This window comes from Rhea pennata, chromosome 9, assembly GCF_028389875.1.
Source record: "Rhea pennata isolate bPtePen1 chromosome 9, bPtePen1.pri, whole genome shotgun sequence".
NCBI classification, from domain to species: domain Eukaryota; kingdom Metazoa; phylum Chordata; class Aves; order Rheiformes; family Rheidae; genus Rhea; species Rhea pennata.
The window spans coordinates 515,957-531,060 of NC_084671.1; the positions used below are offsets into that span (position 1 = coordinate 515,957).

The window sequence follows — 15,104 nt, forward strand, 5'->3', positions numbered from 1 at the left end:
CCGCCGGCCGCGGGCTGGTTCCGAGCAGGATGCGCCTGGCGCTGGTCTCCAGGTAGAGCGCGCAGACAGGGCGGGGAGGCGGCGGCCGCCTCGCCCGGGGCTCGGGGCGGGAGCCGCGGCGGGGAGGAGGCCGCGGCCCGGCCCGGGAGGAAGAGGAGGAGCGCCGCCGCCCCCCGCGCGGCCCAGCGCGGGGCCGAGCCCAGCAGGAAGCCGGAGGATGTGCGGCGGCGCCGGGGGCCCGGCCCGTGCGCCGTGACAGCCCGCGCCGCCCCCGGCCGGCGCCGTGCGCGCCTCCGCCCGGCCGGCGCGGCCCCTCCCCGTGCGGGAACCATGTCCAAGATGCCGGCCAAGAAGAAGAGCTGCTTCCAGATCACCAGCGTGACCACGGCCCAGGTGGCCAGCAGCATCACCGAGGACACTGAGAGCCTGGACGATCCTGACGAGTCCCGCACGGAGGATGTGTCTTCTGAGATCTTCGACGTATCCCGAGCCACCGACTACGGCCCTGAGGACGTCTGTGAGCGGAGCTCCTCCGAGGAGACTCTCAACAATGTGGGCGAGGCTGAAACGCCTGGCAGTGTCTCTCCGAACCTCCTTCTGGATGGGCAGCTGGCTGCAGCTGCTGGTGGGGTGGCTGCGGCACTGCCGGTCCTGGGCCCCAATGGGGGGGCTGTGCCCAAGAGCTCTGCCGTGCCCCCAGCGGCTGCTCCCTCTGGCACTGCCATGGCAGGTGGCAGCGGTGCTCAGGCTGCCATGCCCTCCACAGGAGCTTCTACATCTGCTGTTCCTGGGACCATGTCTCAGACGGTGGCTGCTGCATGCAGCTCACGCTTCAGGGTGATCAAGCTGGACCATGGTACAGGAGAGCCCTACAGGCGGGGACGATGGACGTGTATGGAGTATTATGACCGGGACTCAGATGGTGGAGGTGTCCTGGGCAGGACTGGAGATTGCATTAGGCACAGCAGCACCTTTGAGCAGGCTGCTCAAGAGAGGGACAGTGGCCTTGGTGCCACAGGAGGTTCTATCGTCGTCTCAGCTGTGCCAGCATCGGCACATGGCCCGGATTCTATAGCTGACAGTTCCCTTACTGCTGTGTCACAGCTGCTCCAGACAGAGAAAATGAACCAGCCCTCTCTACAGCAACCTAATTTTGTCATTGGACAACAACAACAGCCACAACAACCCATAGGTGGGGCCATGCCTCAAAGTACTGCTCAGCCTGTGTTTTCTGGGACTCCAGTAGCAAATCAGCAAATGATGGTGCCGCAGCAATCACAGGCACAGGTAAATGCACAGAGTGTTGTACAGGCTGGACCCAATGGGAAAGGCATGGTACCCCCAAGTGTAACGATGGGCCAGCCAAGCCTTCCTGTGGCACAGCAGCAGGTGCAGCAAGCAAACATACCAGTGACTCAGCCTCAACAATTTGCTTATTCTCAGTCCCAAATTCCACCAGTGCATCTACTGCCGACGCAACCTTCTGGTCAGACTGAATACATGCAACACATGACAATTATGCAGTCTCAAGGAGCTATTCAACAAGCTACCACAGGCTCTATTCCAAGTACTGTGGCTTCCAGCCTCTCTGTGGGACAGGTGACTGGCCAGAATCCCTCACCTGTGGGAGCACCAATGATGGGGGTGTCAGCACAAGCTGGTGAAGTAGTGGGACAGGGATCAGGAGTAATGCAGAGTGGCCAGATGCAATCTAGCCAGGCTGCTGTTCCACAGCCTGGAGGTGTGGTGCAGCAAGGCATTGGACATACAGGCGTTGTGCAACAGAAACCTGTGACTCAGCATCAAATAGGTGGTAGCAGTCAAGTGTCTGGGATGCCCAGTGCTCCCCATACCATGGTTTCTGGAGTTCAGAATGTGCCTGCAGTTGTGCCCGGTACAAGTGTGCCTAGCGTGTCTACCACTTCTGTTACTATGCCAAACGTTCCTGTTACTCTAGTGCAGTCACAACTGACTAGCCACACTTCTGTGAGTAGAAGTTCCAGTGTTGTCCAACAACAGCATGTCGGGCACTCCTTAATACAAGGCACACCTAATGTACCTACAAATCTGCCACAATCGAACCTTGGACAATTTCAGACTCCAGCTCAATCCTTAGTAGGCCAGATCGACGATACTAGAAGAAAATCAGAACCCCTACCTCAGCCGCCACTTCCTGTTATAGCTGAAAGTAAGCCTCTTGTGAAGCCTCCTGTTCCAGACACTGTAACAAATCCTCTGCAGTTACCTGCAAGTACTCCTATGAACAGTCTTGCCAGCTCTGTCTTTGGCATATCTATTCCTGTTGATGGTGATGAAGACAGGTATGAACTATTTCAAACTATGTTTTTAAAAGAACAAACAAATAAGCTTTAGGTTATTGTCAGATGTTTTTTAGCAGCTCATGTTTAAAATGTCTCCTACCAAAGTATCAGTGTGGGTTTTGTCTGTATGTGTGTTTTTAAGATTATAGAACATACAGAGAGTGTAGGCAAGCAGTGAACAGTACTGTTTCTTTTCAGTCTGTGAGTGTGATAATTTTTTCCCTCTCAAAACAGGGCAGAAAGTATTCAGAAAGCTGTAAGTAACGTAGCCTCTTCCGCATCCAAACTGACTGAAAACTGTCTGTGCATCTACATAATTGCTCAGTTTCTGAGGAAATCCTTTTCTCTGGAAAAAAAAGTTAAAATGGATTATTCAGCACTGGTAGACTGCAGTGTTAATGCTTTGTTTTTTTTTCTTTTTTTTTTTTTTCTTTTTTTTTTTTTTAATAGTGCTGCCTCAGGACTGTTGGCTGAAGTGTCTCAGAAAAGTTAAAGGTTTTTAACGCTGTTTTTTTTTTTTTTTTTTCTTCCTACCGTCAGACTTGCACGTGGAAATACCAGTCAGTAAGGGAAATAGCTGCAGCTTGGATATGAATTTGTATGGGCTAATATAATGAAAACTGCAGATAACCCGTTGAATTGAGTAACATCATACTGCTTTTTCTTGGGGAAAATATGTAGACAGTGGAAAATACAACCTCAAAATGAGTCTCCTTTATAGAAAGATAATACGTAACTGTTAGTTTTAATAGTGGTTTTAGTAGAGGCAGACTAATCAAATGGTCTGAGAGAGGGAACGTGTTTTTTTCAGACCTATCGGCCTGCTCTGAAGGATGGCACGATGACTAAAACTGTTCTTAATTCTTTTCTTTAAGAGAAGATTTCAAGGAAAGTAGTAACATTAATTCAATGATCAAACATTAATGTTCATTTTTGAGATTACTGCAGTTTGAGGAACAAAATGCATGTGGGTTATACTTATTCCTATTTTTATTAATACAAATAACACTATTATTAAAAGGTCCAACTTGCTGAATTACCCTATCTTCCTTCTCTCACCGTGGAAGAATACCAGCCTTTAAAATAAGTTTGGGTTACTCAGAATGCCTTTCAGTAAACTTGCTGCGTATGTGGGGGTTAGGGTGCAGTGGATGGAGAAGGTAGCTCTGCTTGTCCTTAAAGACTTTGTTTTTAACTGCAATAATGTAGGCCTTGTACTCACTCTGAGGCTTTGACTGGCATTGTGTTTGAGATAGTAACTCTGCTTGTACCTTTGTGTAAACAAAAGCTGTGTTATAGACTGTTCTGCTAGTTCTGATTTAAAAATAGAGCAGTAAAGAATGTGGAAGAAAGTTATACTGTTAAAAATACTCCTGCAGTTGTACCTACCTTAAGATTGCTGACCCAGCTGGCAAACCCTTCTTAGTGCAAATAAGGCTTGATTTCAAAATGGTGACTTTTTTAATAGCTTGATATAGTTATTGGGAAACATTTATTTTTAAGTCATTTTGAAGACATACATTCCTTTTGCATAGCTTGTAATACTTAATAATTCTATAAATTGTAGCAACAGATATGATCATCTGTGACAAATGAATCACTAAGTTTATGTAACAACAATGAAAAACTTGTCCCACTTACTCAAAACTGCAAGCTGCTAACTTTGTGCTACACACTAGTGAAGACAGTTCTTGATAGTCTGCCCTGGATAGAAGTACTATCACAATGTGTAAAAACACTGTCTATGAACTTGAGACACTTGGCAACATTATTCTCACGTTATTTGTTCCCAAAAACAGTTTTTCAGAAACTTGGCTGTGAGAACCATGAATTAAAAAGTAGAGGTGGACTCTGAATGCAAGGTGTTATTTTTACTTGCCACATTAGGATATTCAGAGAAACTAACTTGTGGTTATCTTCTCAGTTGTCTGCTCCTGCACTGGGTAATAAAAACAGTCATTTGTTGCAGTGGTACACTAAGCAAGGAGCTATATGGCATGGTAAGAGTTTTTTCCTTGTCCTTTGAAGGATAAGCCCAGACTATATCACTTTCAGTATACTGGTCAGGTGTTGAGTAGTAGTACCTACTTGAGAAATGAAGGCCCTGGTTTTGCAGGTAGGTGTGTACGGGCATTATATGCACACGCCAACTTACTGTCTTCCTCCCACCTTGGATCATCCTAACTACTGGACCTAAGGACTGCAAAATCCATATGATTCCCATAAATAGTTACTACTTTTCTACAGAAAACTAAGTTACTAGAAATAAAGCCAAGCTTTGCTTTCTCTTTCACACCAGTACATAGTCTTACTGTTCCTATAACACACTTTAAAAGGTTAGAGGAATGTTTTATACAAGCTAAGAAAAATGTTAACTTCCTTTCTACCTATGCTTCCTTTTCAGAAAAATTTGTAGTAGAGGCGTGATTCTTAGAGTTGATTCCGCCTTTAATTGGAAGACTTGTAGCTGACAGTGTGTCTTTAACTGAGCTAGCTCAGTCCTAAGTAGGCCAGTTATTTCAACTAAGCAAAGAAAGCTAGGCTCAGTGGACCTAAAGAGGAAGAGTATTCTGAATATTGCTGCTTGTTGTTGTTGGACTCCGTATGAGTCTTATTCTGAACTATATTCTGAGATTATTTTGAAGAGTTAGTAGGTTGGAATGGGTATATCACTTCTCAGAACAATTTCAAACATAAAACTTTCAGGATTTACGTGACTTCTTTACACTGGCATGGACTATTGTGTAAATGATTCTGCCTGGCTTAATAAAGAACTAACCTTGGAATAGCTTGTTTTAGTAGTGATACTGGTAACCAATAAAAGCTTGCTTTATGTAGGCAGTAGGATATATGCTTTCAGTAGATCTGTTTGTGCTTCTTAGCTCTCTGATTTGTAGCCTGACTGCCACTGATTTCAGGGAGAAAAAGATAACCTAGCATCTTGTTATATGCAGAATTACCACTTTATTTGCTATTATTCTGAGAAGGCTTTATTTTATTTTTTTTAACCCTTTTTGCTTGTCTTCTATTCTTCCTGCTTTTTAGTACTTTACAGCTGTTTAAATGGGCTTATTCCCAGCTGCTTAACCTACTGAAATTAGTGGTGAAATAGTTAATGGAGACTTTCAAGTGTCATTAATAGGCTGAGAGTTGACACTGATAAAACTAATAAGGCACAAAGGGAGCTCACATGTCATGAGTCACTGTCTCAGGCTGCTTGCAGGTTCAGGAAGTTAACACTTGCTTCTGTTTAGAGGGTATACTTTGTAATCATAAGGGCTAAAAGCTTGTGGAAGGCCTTGTCTTTTTTTAATCTTAATATATAATATTCAAAATATACCTAGGAAGGAGAGGCCAATTTTTAAGCAGGTATTTACATATCTTCTGGCACTGCCCATTATATTTAAACACTTAAGCATAATTGAGATTTGACAAACTTGTAGAGTATTCTCTTTTTAAAATAGTCAAGGAATAATATATAGCTCTAAATATCCTGGATTTTTTAGTAAATCATTTACTACTTTGGATTTGAAGGGAACTGCTTTAAAGGTAAGATAGTTTAGGATGGGAATTCTTTGAAAACAATGAGAACTGCAGTGAGTATGAGCTGGAGACTTCTAACATTAAAAGTTCGTCTGTTCCCATCTTGTGTAGAGCAGGGGGACAGGAGCCTCGCAGTCCATTATTTTAGATTAGCTTACATCTAAAATAGCTGTATTTGGAGGTATAAGGCTACAGCTTGATACAGATATCAGGATTATTTACCAGAGATATTGCCCATAACCTTTAATTTCCTGTCCTGTTAGTCCAAAAAGCTTTTACAGTAGCCTAAATAAAACTGCTGTATTACTTGGGTTGATCTGATGAATAATGAAGAATTGCATAATCCAAAATCTTATACTGAGAGCAGAGGAAAAATAAGGGGTCCAAAGGAATAAAGAAGCACTTTGGCATGTCTCAACTTTTCTTTAAACTGAAGTCATCAGTTTGGCTTTTTTAAGCTTCTAAATTAAGTTCTTACAAACAAATATGCTTTGTGCAAGTTATATCTACAACATAACAAATATTTTTATTTCCTTTTCCTCTCTAAATGTGGCTACAGGCAAAATAATTTGCAATGGTATTCATGGATAGAAGAAAAGTACGCTTTCTGAGGTAGAAGTGAATATTATAATCCACTTTGGATTTTATAGTATCTTTGACAAATGCAGTGAAAGCAGGCATGTAGAATTGGATTTGAGAATGACCCTGACTGTTCATATACTAGCCTCGTAACAACAATGCAAATTATTTTTGGTGAAGGAAAGTTGGAATACACAAGAGGTGATCGCAAGATCAGTCAGTGTGTGTCAGTACCTCCACTCACCTTCACCCCAACATATACAGAAATTTGTAGTTGACAACCATAATAGTTGAACTAGCTTTATACTTTGTTTTGGATCTTGAAGGGGAGGAAAAGAAAAAAAAACTTGAATGAGAAAGCTTGTTCAAATATCCTGCGTGTTTGACAGACTCTAGGGGCAAAAATATTACCAGGCATGTTGGAAAAGGGGCAGACCATAGATCATATTCCAAAGATAGCTGACCAGCTTGAACTGTGCAAGCTGTATTCCAGGAACTTTAATGAATGGTTGCAATTGTGAACTGTCAGCTACAGTGGCTAGACTATTGAAAACCTGATTGTAAGGACCTCTTCACAGCATGTATCTCCCCATTCAGCTAAGTCACTTATTTGTATAGTATACTAATGGTTGCTGATGAAGTATAATTGGTAAGACTGAGTCTTTGAGACTTTTTTAATAATATAAGATTGAAATTGGGCATAGACATTAATATTACTTTGATAAGAGTTCCTTTATGTATTGCTCAGGGTGTGTATTCTGTATTCCTAAAGAAGAAATGAAAGGACTAGGCAAGTATGTGCCAGTAAGCAATGCTTGAATTGCATTATTAGTCAATACTATCCCTTTTCTCCACTTTATTCTTAAGCTTATTAGAGCTTTCAGCTCTACCATAGCTGCAGAACCGAATGTTTTCAGCTCTCCTAACTGAAGGATTCTGTTTGAGTGTTTGTAGAAGCTGGAGAGAATGAAATATGGACAGACTCCTTAAATCAATCAACAGTTTGATTGATGTTACTATTTTTGGCTAGAAATACAGCATTTGAAAAACAGAAATTTTTAAGTGAACGTTACAGTTGGTGATATCAAGTGATACCTAATGCAAACAGAGCCTCTTTTAGTAGTACAGCAAAAACTGCATACAACTAAAAAAATTACATAAAATAACATGAGTAATACACCAATGTTGAGATTATGAAAAACGTATTGTCATGTAGTCTAATATCAAATATTAAAAGATACCTAAATAGTCAAAAATAGCATAGGTTTCTCATTTGGCATTGTTCTTTCACGGTTTAAACTTATAAAGGCCTTTGCTAAGGAGGAGGTGATACTGTCTTGAAATCTTGTAACAAGAGTTTTAAATGACAGTTATTTTACCCCCCTTTTAATACTTGCAAAATTCACAAGGTAAAATGCTTCAATTTCTCTTAAGGCTTTAAGTGTTCTAGTGCTGAAACAAACAGTTCTCTGTACTGTGTACTATTACAGCAGCAGACCAGAATAGTTAAGATTTTTTTTCCTACTTTTCTAAATATGAGCACAAGTATTCCATAGTCAACTTTTTTCTTTTTTCCCCGAATGCTGTCTCTTATGAGAGGAATAACAGCAAATGTTTCATGGAAGTTTTTAAAAAGTTCTTAAAGGCTGGTATTCAAGTGTTCTGGATTTTTGGGCAGGCTGTAAATGACAGGAGGATATCGGTAATTGGAATCAAACTATCAGATTTGGAGTTTCTCTTGGGCTGTGCATGCCGAGTAACGTTCTTATAAGAAGTGCCAGGAATCTCTTGCAACCTCAGGTGATGCTGTAGTGAAAAGGAATTGTTCTGTGTTGCTATACTGGATTTCTGAGTATCTGCCTATTGCATTTTGAAGTTATATGTTAATTCAATTTTAAAGCTGGTGATGAATTCCTTCTGTTGCTTATGAAAAATACCAAGTTTGGTTATGCTTTCTGTGTGTCAGCAAACATTCCATAAGAAACTGAGAATTCCCCCACTAAAATATGACTGCTCTAGTAGATAAATCTAGATTGTCAGCCACAGGTGTTTGCTTTCATCTCTATATTTGACAAAGTGTAAAGGTAGCGGTATTTATAGTAACTGCTAAGGCTACTGTCTTCTGAGAGGATTCTCCAGATATGAAAAGTCACTTGAAGTGCAGTGTAAGGTTGCATCTTCATTCCTCTTTTCAACAACTCCTCTATCTTTAAACTGCATGCTTTCTAAATTCAAACATGCATGGAGAGTTGGTGAATTTCTGCATAATAAGGTAATCTGTTTTTACAGATGCAGGGCAGGTAAGTTACTCTTTCTTTCTACTACATGAAAGATGATTGGACACTTACTTTTATTCCTCACAATAAAAATAAAAACCATTCCAAGAGGTATTTTGTATGTATGTGTGTTTCCCCATTAGAAACTAGGAAGAATGCATTTGTGTTGTGATAGGTTGAGTGGATGCTCTTGGCGGTGCAGTGAGAAGATAAAAATGTTAATTAGCATGATAGAGAGGGGTCAGCTGTCTATCACAGTTTACCACTGGCACCTTGCTGTCTGGTGCTCTTGTAATAACTGCAAATTGAAATATAGATCTGTGTCAACAGCACAGATCAGTCCTGCCCCTCTCATCTCCAGGAGGGGATGAGTGGGGATATGCATGTGAACTGGTGATGGAAGTGTGGAATGGATAGGAAATGAGATTCAGTGAAGTGTCTGAAGATACTGTGTCATTCTACACTTGTCTGGCTTATTGGAGGAAAGGTTGACCAAAAATGAGGATTAGAAGCCTACTTGCTTCTGTCAGTTACTTCAACTGTTTGTGTAGGTCTATAGATGACAACTTCTGGGAATGTATGACATCTGTGTAGAACAGTTTGGTGGGAGCCAGGTCTGTGGGTATCTTCATCAACACTACTACCACCGTTTCTTTTTAAATACTGTCAGTATAGGCAAAGTAGAAAGCTGTCATGCTGAAAGTGCTTCAGTTATTGAACTGTAACTTAAGCTCAGTGCAGGCTTGAATGAAGCTTGAGAGTTGTAACAAGTCTTGTAAATTGTGTGGGAGAGTAAATACACTTGTAATATACTGTGGTGTAATCCATGCAATACATGGTATCTTTTCAAAAGCTTAATGTTTTAATTAAGTGTTTGCTAAGAGATGCTTTCTTGGCCGTTGTCAAATAACTGGATAACTGGTAGGATCTGGCCACATCTGCTTCAATGTTTTCTGCTTCCCTCCTCCTCCTCCTCCCACAGATCTTTTTTTTTTTTTTTTTTTTTTTTTTGATCATGAAAAAACAGGAACTATTTGGATATGTAGATAACTGAAATATCTGAAACTCCTTTACTGCAGCTTAGTCTGGGGGAGGGGGGGGAATCTCTAATTTTGGGGGTTAGGTTCTGTGAAAATGAACACTCAAACCAGCTGTTCTGGTCTGCAATGCTGTTTTCACCAGTAATTGCAGGCAGTTTTTTCTTCACCCAGAGTTTTGATGAAATCTAGCTTTGTGGGCAGTGCAGGCAGTAGGGGCCTAATTTGCTACAATAACAAGTTCATACATGTTAATAAATGCCTCTTTCTTTACCAGGAGAGTTGAGCAAGGTAAAGTTGACTTTTTAAATGCATTTTGACATTTCTTCCACATTTCTTTTTTTATATACAATGCATTACTGACATGTGGATCCTTCTATTTCAGAAACATAGGGTTGGTTTGTTTTTTGTTTGGAATATGGGGTTTGGCAGGGTGGTGGTGGTGGTAATGCTTCCTCTTATCCAGTGAATTGAGGTCTGGCATTTTATATGCATTCTGAGCTTGTTGTCTTGGATGGGATAATTTGCAAAAGAATAACATGGTGGAATGTTGTTAATTAGCAAATTGCAGCTTAAAGGACTTGATTTGTTGCAAGATGAAGCACGATGGGTTTTAGACCATGTAAGTTGCTTTCACAAAGTTAGTTTTTTTCTTTGTTAAAGCTTGTTTCTGAATTGGTCCAAACATGGATGGTTTCTACAGGCACTTCTGTAGGTTTCTTTTTTTTCAACAGCTTTTTGTAGCAGTAGGAGTGCCCATGGAGTCAAAGACTTTCTGTATTGATTTATAATTTATTTTTTACTATAACTATAATTTATTGATATAGAAGTTTATCAGCTTCTACTCCAAAGTTCTTCTGTGAAGAGGGGGTACAGAAAAGTGAGAGCTAGCCTCTGAACAGTGGAGCTTTTTCTGTCTTCTACTTGAATTTCCAGTGCTTGTAGCCTTGTCCCAGGTGGTGTTACTAAGCTGTTTGTCAGTATTCATTACTTGCCTGAAATCAACAAATACTGCACCAGGCATGAAAAATTTCTGCTCCTTTCTTGACCACCTTCTGGGTAGCTTCCTAGCAGTTCTGTTTGATGGGTTGGTGGTACTTACAAGAGGAAAAAAACACAGTAGGACACATCATTGAAGTTCCCTGTTAAGTTGTGCATCTTAATTCCTGAGCTGTTTTTCTTATCTTTACTGTAAGAACTGAAGGATAGCTTACTCAATGAGAAGGTTCACTCAAACCATTCCTTACTCAGTTTGCAGAATTGTGTAATTAAAATTCGGTTGGACTGACAACCATGACAGCCTTCACAAAATAACCTTAGCATACAGTGCTTTAGGAAACTTACCTTTGACAATACTGTGTGCAAGGAAGAAAAGTATGAGAGTAGTGGCTATGCGGCTAGAGCTGAAGTGCAAGTCAGCAGTGAACTAAGTGCACTGAATCTGCCTTTGGCAAGTGGGAAGACAGAATATAGAGAATGGAAAAGATCATTGGCAAGTCTTAAACTACCTCAAAGCTGTTATGATTATAGGACTTCTGGGATATGGGGTCTGTGGTCTGGGATCTGAGAGAATTTCACCCCTAGAGTTTTGAGTAGCGGCTGTTGAAATTGGAAAGCTGCAGGGTCTTTTTTTGACTGTATATCAACTTACAGTCTACTTACAGGACTCTCCTTACTGAGTAAGCACAGTAAGGAGACAAACAGTACTTACTGGCTCACTTGCTAAAGATACTGAGGTTTCCTTTTCAGTGGCCCTATAGGTTTTAACCTTGAGAGTATTTTCTTGCCCTCACTAGTCAATGGATCATTTTTAGGATCTTACTGCTTAGTAGCAGCAACAAAGCATTTTCTTTAAAAGATAACATTCTTGTGGGGCTAAAACTCTAAAACCTCTTGGGAAAGGCTTTAGAACACAGGTTAAATAGTATTTTGAGCGTCATAACTACCATAGATTTTTCTGTATATTATGCAAGAAGTCTTTAAAGCTTTTTTATAATACAATGAAATCATGAACTTCATGAACCAGAACTTCTCACTTATGTAGAGAGATGGGTTGGGTTTCTGCCAGTGCTTTCGACAGATATCAAGAAATGTATGTGCATAGTCCTTTAAAGTGACATGTGGAGAAAAGGTGGCAAGAGGATCTTGCATTCAATACCTGTTTTGCAGTCTAACAAGATGCATTGTGTTTTGTACTGTTAGTGTAGCACTACTTATGTCCCTGTTTAGGAATTTCTTTGCAGAAAAAAATCTACTTTCTTCTAGCTTGCTTTTTTTTTTTTGGTGGAGGTCTTCATTATTTTTGAAATTACTTCTAGTTTTCAAGTTAATTTGGGAATATGGTTGGGCCTAATCTACCTTGATTGACAATTTTGGTGTTCTGCTGCAAATGAAATACAAACAGAGGAAGACTAACTTCAGTAGGCCCTTCTGCAAGGGAAGAATTCTGGTAAGTTAGAAGTTTCTTTTCAATTAACTTTTTTTATAAACAATGAAAATACTAACTTATTAAAGCTTTCTTAACAATAAATTAGCTTATATAAAGTGTATTGTGACATAAGTTCATGTTGTCAGTGTAATATTTAAAAAAATACATATTTATATGGAATGGACACTTGAAACTAGCTGGAGAGTAGTTCTCTTTTGGTTATGTTAATGAAGAAAAACTGTCAGACTTTCTTTGAACTATTAAAATAAGTTCTGAGAGCATGTGTTTTTCTGTCTACATAAAATTAAGCAGATGCATGATACTTCAATAGTGACTAACAGCTGATTTCCTCTGGATAAGTCATCTAATGTAAGAGACTAAGCAGTATTTTGTGGGACAATAAGATATTCTCATCTTAGAGCAGCAGGTACTGCTGACTCCTGTCTTAACAGGTCCCAAGCAAATGATTTTGAATACTACTGTTGTAAAGAGAAAACTGTTTCTCCATGATAGTAGCACCAGATCCTGTGTATTTGGAGGAGAAAAGGTTTTCTATCTTACACTAGCTTGGTGAAGTAGCAGCAACACTTGGCTTGTCCTGGACTCTGCAGAGGCATGAGGAGGCATTTTACTGCCAAATGTCTTTTGCCTTTCTGAGTGAAAAGTTAACAATTTTTTTTGAAGTAGCTTGACTATTGCTAATAAATTTGTAACAATAGACCAAAGATTCTCTAATCTGTTTCTTGGTAATTTAGCCATTAGTAATAGAGTTATTTCTTCATATTGAGAACTAAATTGGTAAAAAAAAAAAAAAAAAAAAAAAAAAAGGAATATTTAAGTGTTCAATTTAAGGTTTTGTTTTCTTAAATGGAAATTTAGAAGACGAGCACTTAAATTTTCTCCATGATTAGTATAAATAGTAATATAAGAACTTAGTAGGTATTTCAACTCTTCAGCAAACCTCCCTCAAATACTGGATGATTACTGCTGAACACACTTGAATACTGTTGTTCCAGTATATCTTACAGCAAAATGCCCCCATTTTATTGATCCAAGGCTTTGTATACAGGAAATATGATGTCCTAGTGTCCTCCTTAAGTTTGATCAATATATTTGAAACCCTAATTCCCCCTTCAAAGAAACTTTGAATCAAGCTTTCAAAGAATGTAGTAAAATGAATGGCAGGGTAGCGGGTTTTTGTTCCTTTGCTCTACTGTTTTAATGTCTAAAAGGAACTTCAAAGGCAAAACTACAAAATAATGTTAATCAAAGAAAGCTTTGAATTATTAGTAGCAAAACTTGGTATACTGAAGTGAAAAATTAGGTGCAGCTGCACCCTAAGCATCTTGTCTGATGAACTTTCATAAAAGAAATCTTTACAAAATACCCATGTCAATGTTTTGCACTGGCTGTTGTCTGGAGTAGTAGCCTTGATATTCAACGAAAACAATAGTCAGAACAGAAGTCCTAGCTTTGCAGTTAGGACCTTGTATTAACAAAAGGATTGTTGATGTTAAATAAAGTTTGAATTCAGACTTGTGTCAAAGTGCTATTTGGATTTTTAGACTGCACTTTCATAGTCAGTAGGCAAATTCTGAAAAACCTTGTTGCTGTTTTATTGGACACTAAATGTAGAAGTGAAGCTAATCACCTTGTGATTTGCCTGCAATGGATATGTTTGTGGTATCACCTCAGATCTGTCGGTTTTGTAGTGGTATGAAATGGTAGAATATATATGCTCTAATTCAAACAAGACTGTTAAAGTCATTGAGTAGTTTTTAAAATGCAATGATAAGTCAAGTAGAAAAGTGTTTTCTGAAGCTATTCAGTGCTGGTAGAAGAGAAGAAATTGTTGGTATCTCTTTAGTGTAGCTTAAGAGAATGGCTTTTGTCCCTAGGCAAGGGTATGTGGTGATAGCAGTGACTGCCTGCTCTTTGGAGTTGGCTGGAAAAAAATGAGAAATGTCTGACTCTTCCTCACTGAAGACTCAGATTATTTACAACATCCCTCTAGTCTAACTGTTATTAATGTGATTTTAACCTGTTCTCTCCATGATGCATTCCTACTACCACTTTTGTAAAAGTGGTTTCACTCTTTTCCTTAGCCTCTTTAGAGATTGAAAAATGTTCAGGTGTCTCTTTTGGAGACATTTGCCCCTGAAACAGGGGAAGGGCAGAGCTGATGACAACATCTCAGCAGAGCAAGCAAATGATCAGTGAAATGGCTCTGCCAAACTTTTTTACTCTGCCATTGGGACAGTTGTGTCTCATTCATGCCTTGGAGACCTTTAGTCAGAGCAGAGTGTTCCTTCTCAAATTGTTCTTTTGAGATCAGGGTGAAGAAGGCATCTGTTACCATCTCCCTTATGGAAAGGAAGATGCAGCTCTGATGGGAAAATGTGGTTCTTCCTCTTCTAACACTCTACATCCCAACATCAGGAGCTTGAGAATGCAGCTAGATGGAACTGAGCTGCTCATGTCAGACCTTTTTGTCTTACCACAAGTGATGTGTTTCTCTAGTTGTCTGAGTAAAGTTACCTAAAGGTGATTGTTCGTGTTTCTCAAAGTGCCAGCAGGGAATATGTAGCAGGCTTGAAAGCAGTTGAAACTGAGTACTGGTGCTACTGGTACTGTCCTGCTAATGATAGTATGGTGCATCTGTCTGTTTTCATCCCCATCCTCTTCAGTTAAATTATAAAATAGCCACTAAACATGTCCACTATTGTAGTGCTTAAATTTGTGGACATTTTTCTTTACCTTCTCTCCAGTGGAAGTCAAGTTCAGGCACTTTTTTCCCATCTCCACTTTTTTTGTGAATGTCTTCATTCAGAAGTAGCCTGTGAACCCCTTTAATGTCCATGGAGATTGAGAGCCACTATTCGAAAACTGACATGCAGGCTGTTAACTTGGGCAGCTTTTC

At 39.9% G+C, this 15,104-nt stretch overlaps 1 protein-coding gene across 2 annotated transcripts in view; it reads left to right on the forward strand.

The window, feature by feature from the left end:
• Positions 1–276: 276 nt before the first annotated feature.
• The window catches only part of TSC22D2 (TSC22 domain family member 2), a 30,639-nt gene continuing 15,811 nt past the window's right edge, over positions 277–15,104 (forward strand). For both annotated transcript variants that reach the window (XM_062582975.1, XM_062582976.1), the window contains exon 1: positions 277–2,321. In XM_062582975.1, coding sequence (XP_062438959.1) covers positions 331–2,321 — 1,991 coding nt within the window. In that variant the 5' untranslated portion in view covers positions 277–330. The remainder of the gene's footprint in view (positions 2,322–15,104) is intronic.